We start from the raw sequence: 3,367 nt of genomic DNA, 5'->3' as shown, positions 1-3,367 counted from the left end.
TCTAATAACTTTTGGAAGAAAACTAGTTCCAAATTGGAAAATGTAAACAAGCTTAAAAAATTGTGATATTTTTATTGTCAATCTGAGCATTTTGAATCCTGTTTTCTCAATTTTGTGAGTTTGATCTGTCTTGTTGTAGCCTTCGCGTGCTATAATTGATAAGACGTTATAAATCACGTGTAAAATATGAAGTAATGCAGGGATTCTTCGATATTCAAAGCATATTTACCTTGAAATCAATCTTACACAGAGATTAAAGCAGCAGCAGCTTCTGAAGCTCTTCACAAAACAAGCGGCGCCATCTTAGGATTTGAGCTACACCGAATGTACGTACAATATGCAGATGTCAAAATGAACTTAGGCACCTACGTGAATTCCACGTAAGTGCGATAGGTAACCTCAGTAAACATTACCGAGTCACTGTTTGGTGGTTATTAATGGTTTAGTGATCTTTATCTTAGTCAGGTGAAGTGGAGGTAAAATGAATTTGGAATGATCTACGTGATTTTTCACGTAGCAATGACGTTTGAATTTTTTTTTGTGATAGGTGACTAAATAATTAACACATCTTAGTCGTAACATTGCGACAATTAACGTATATATTCAACTTAACGGTTCTACATCTCTTGTCTACGCTTTAGGTTTCGTCGTTTTATCCTCCTTCTTCATAGCATCATAAACCACTCGGATTTCCTTCAACAGCTCCGAAACATTAGTGCCTAACTTAGCGCTAATGGGTATCACAGGAACGTCCACGTGGTGCTGAAGCAACTCCAAATTCTTTTCCGCTTCTGGCAGGTCGATCTTATTGGCGATAATCATCTTCGGTCGATCGGCTAGCTCTTCGCTAAACATGGTTAATTCGTGCATCAGTGTTTGGTAGTGATTCCACGGTTCCTCGGAAGATACATCTACAACAAATAGCAGGACATTACAACGCTCTGCGTGTTTCAGGAATTGGATTCCAAGGCCTTTGTTTTTGTGGGAGTCGGGGATTAGTCCGGGCAAATCGGCAACTGCAATCTGTTCGTAGTCATCGTACTGAACCATCCCGAGGTGAGGTTTAAGTGTGGTAAATGGGTATGAAGCGACCTTGGGTCGTGCTCGGGATATTGCTCTGAGAAGGGTGCTTTTCCCCGCATTTGGCAAACCGATGAATCCCACGTGAGCCATACTCCTCAACTCCAAAATGTACGACTTGTCTTCGCCTTGCCCTCCGAACTCGGCCACTTGAGGGGCCTGTTCCAGATCGCTAATGAAGAAATGATTGCCTTTTCCTCCTGCTCCACCACGGGCAGCAATGAACATCGTCCCTTCCGAATCCAGATCGCCGACCACCTTTCCGTTGCTTGTTTTAACAATCGTTCCTAGCGGCACTTTTACAACCGTATGACTGGCGTTCTTCCCGTGGCAGTCCTTGTTCCGTCCCTTGTCGCCCTCATCCGCCGAAAGCAGCGTTGTAACGTGGTTCAGATCGCGTACATCCGATGTGGCTTGAAGCACGACGTGACCACCATTTCCACCGTCGCCGCCATCAGGACCGGCATTCTCGTTGCACCACAGCCGGAGAAACGAGATACAACCGTCCCCGCCTTTGCCACCGACTGCACGCACGTGCTTACAGTCCACGAAGTATTGAGTCTACAAGCAAACAACTATGATAATAAGAAATTCACAAAGTTTCATGATTAAAGTTCCGTCATAGAACACAACTTACGGTTGGTTTGTCCGATTTGGCCTTCTTGCTCCGAAGGGCAATTGCCACACGTTGCGATGAAAAGTTTGCGTTTTCCAAGAACAGTACCGTCCGGTGGGCCGGTATCCGATGGCACAGGTTTCTCAGCATTGATGGAAACATTTCTGTCGGTAAATTGTCAATAAACTATGATAATTTTTCAGGATAAAGATATTTCAAAGCTATGTTACGAAACCAGCGACGAACAAATTTTTAAACTAAAGTTTGTAAACAAGGCTCTCGCATGCGTGCACGTCATTTTGCTGTGTTGTTTTGATTTGTATGACAGTTCTACCAGAATGCACTTTTGAACAACGGGAAGTTCAAAAATTTCTCTGGTCAAAACTCATTTATGCATGAGTTTACACGAGTTGAGTCTAGGACACCTACACTCAGGCAAATTAATTAACGAACTTCATAAAATTTCCCTTATGAAACCTTGAAAAATCTGTAAAAACTGATTTCAAAAGGCTATTATGGATTTCATAACATTGAAATAATAATCATCATCGAGAAAATAGTTTAACATAATAATAGTTTTTAAATTTCATTGCGTGCCTTATGATTTCCATTGCTGTCGTTAGCAGTGTTGTGAAAAACTCAATTTCTCACAACTCACGCTTGAGATTTTTCATGCGTGAGTTGTCAATCATGCAACTCAGCAGTCAAAAAATCATGGATGAGTTGGCTCACCTTTTTAACTCATTGTCTCGTATTTCCACAGTTTACTCACACACGGCAATCATTTCTTGTTAGTCTGATAAAATTATGTTAATCCTTTCTAACGTAAACAACAACATTCGGGTTTCACGAGTTTTTGCCGGGTTTTGCGACTGAATCATTTTTTACGGTTTGAGTTGATTGAGTTGATTTTCCATCAAAATCTCAAGCGTGAGATTTGCGAAGCAGATCTCCAATGAGTTTGCTCTCACGGGAGAGCGTATTGATTGAGATTTGAGTTTGAGTCTATCAACCCGGATAAAAAATACAATACAAAAACAATATAACGTATTGAAACAGTACCATTCAATATATTGGAAATACAATACAGTATATTGTAAAATGACAATACAATTACAGTACGATATATTGTTTTGAACAGTTCTCTGTATGGTATATGAGATTTTTGCAATATAATGTATGGGTGGTTAAGTATCGTAACAATACAAATATAGATATTTTCTCATACAAACATTTTGAAAATACAATACGATATATTGTTCATGTATTGTCTTGATAAGCAATTCGTGTATTGTTGTACAATACAAAAACAATTCAACGAACTGTATCATGGTTGCATTCGTCGTTACAGCTAATGTCAAGTGACTTCTAAAAAACTACTTATTTTTACTTTTTGAATATTTTTCACCCAACATTTCTTGCTTTCTGAACTTGTTTTGTTTATTTCTTTCAGCAAAGCTACATAGAAAAAAGCAACAGTTGTTTTACGCGAAAATAGGAATTTGACCAAAATTGTAAGGTACAAAACCAATTGAAAACAATACAGTGTTCTGTTACAATATATTATATTGTTTTTGAATTGTATATCCATACAAGAATAATGTTGCTTCGACATTCAATAACAATACGCTGTATTATATCCAATACGTTATATTGTACATTAATGGTTTA

The 3,367-nt window shown here is 38.8% G+C and overlaps 1 protein-coding gene across 1 annotated transcript; it reads right to left on the bottom strand.

Moving 5' to 3' along the window:
• Window positions 1–576: 576 nt before the first annotated feature.
• On the bottom strand, window positions 577–2,006 carry LOC110680898 (mitochondrial ribosome-associated GTPase 2-like). Its single transcript, XM_021856686.1, has 2 exons — window positions 1,718–2,006; window positions 577–1,641 (listed from the first exon to the last, which is right to left on the bottom strand). Exons 1-2 carry the CDS (start codon window positions 1,856–1,858, stop codon window positions 631–633), a joined length of 1,152 nt encoding a protein of 383 aa, XP_021712378.1. The 5' UTR covers window positions 1,859–2,006; the 3' UTR covers window positions 577–630.
• Window positions 2,007–3,367: the final 1,361 nt, after the last annotated feature.

Source organism: Aedes aegypti, unplaced genomic scaffold (assembly GCF_002204515.2).
Source record: "Aedes aegypti strain LVP_AGWG unplaced genomic scaffold, AaegL5.0 Primary Assembly AGWG_AaegL5_hic_scaff_1976_PBJ_arrow, whole genome shotgun sequence".
In the NCBI taxonomy this organism is placed as follows: domain Eukaryota; kingdom Metazoa; phylum Arthropoda; class Insecta; order Diptera; family Culicidae; genus Aedes; species Aedes aegypti.
Note: the sequence above shows the minus strand (reverse complement) of the source record. Positions and strands in the feature narration are given on the sequence as shown.

What these genes read in the sequence shown, in the direction of transcription:
- LOC110680898 (XM_021856686.1), bottom strand. Translation starts at nt 1,858, where the DNA reads ATGTTTCCATCAATGCTGAGAAACCTGTGCCATCGGATACCGGCCCAC. An exon ending in CCAAATCGGACAAACCAACC is followed by an intron (nt 1,642 to 1,717) that starts GTAAGTTGTGTT and finishes GTTTGCTTGTAG; the next exon opens with ACTCAATACTTCGTGGACTG.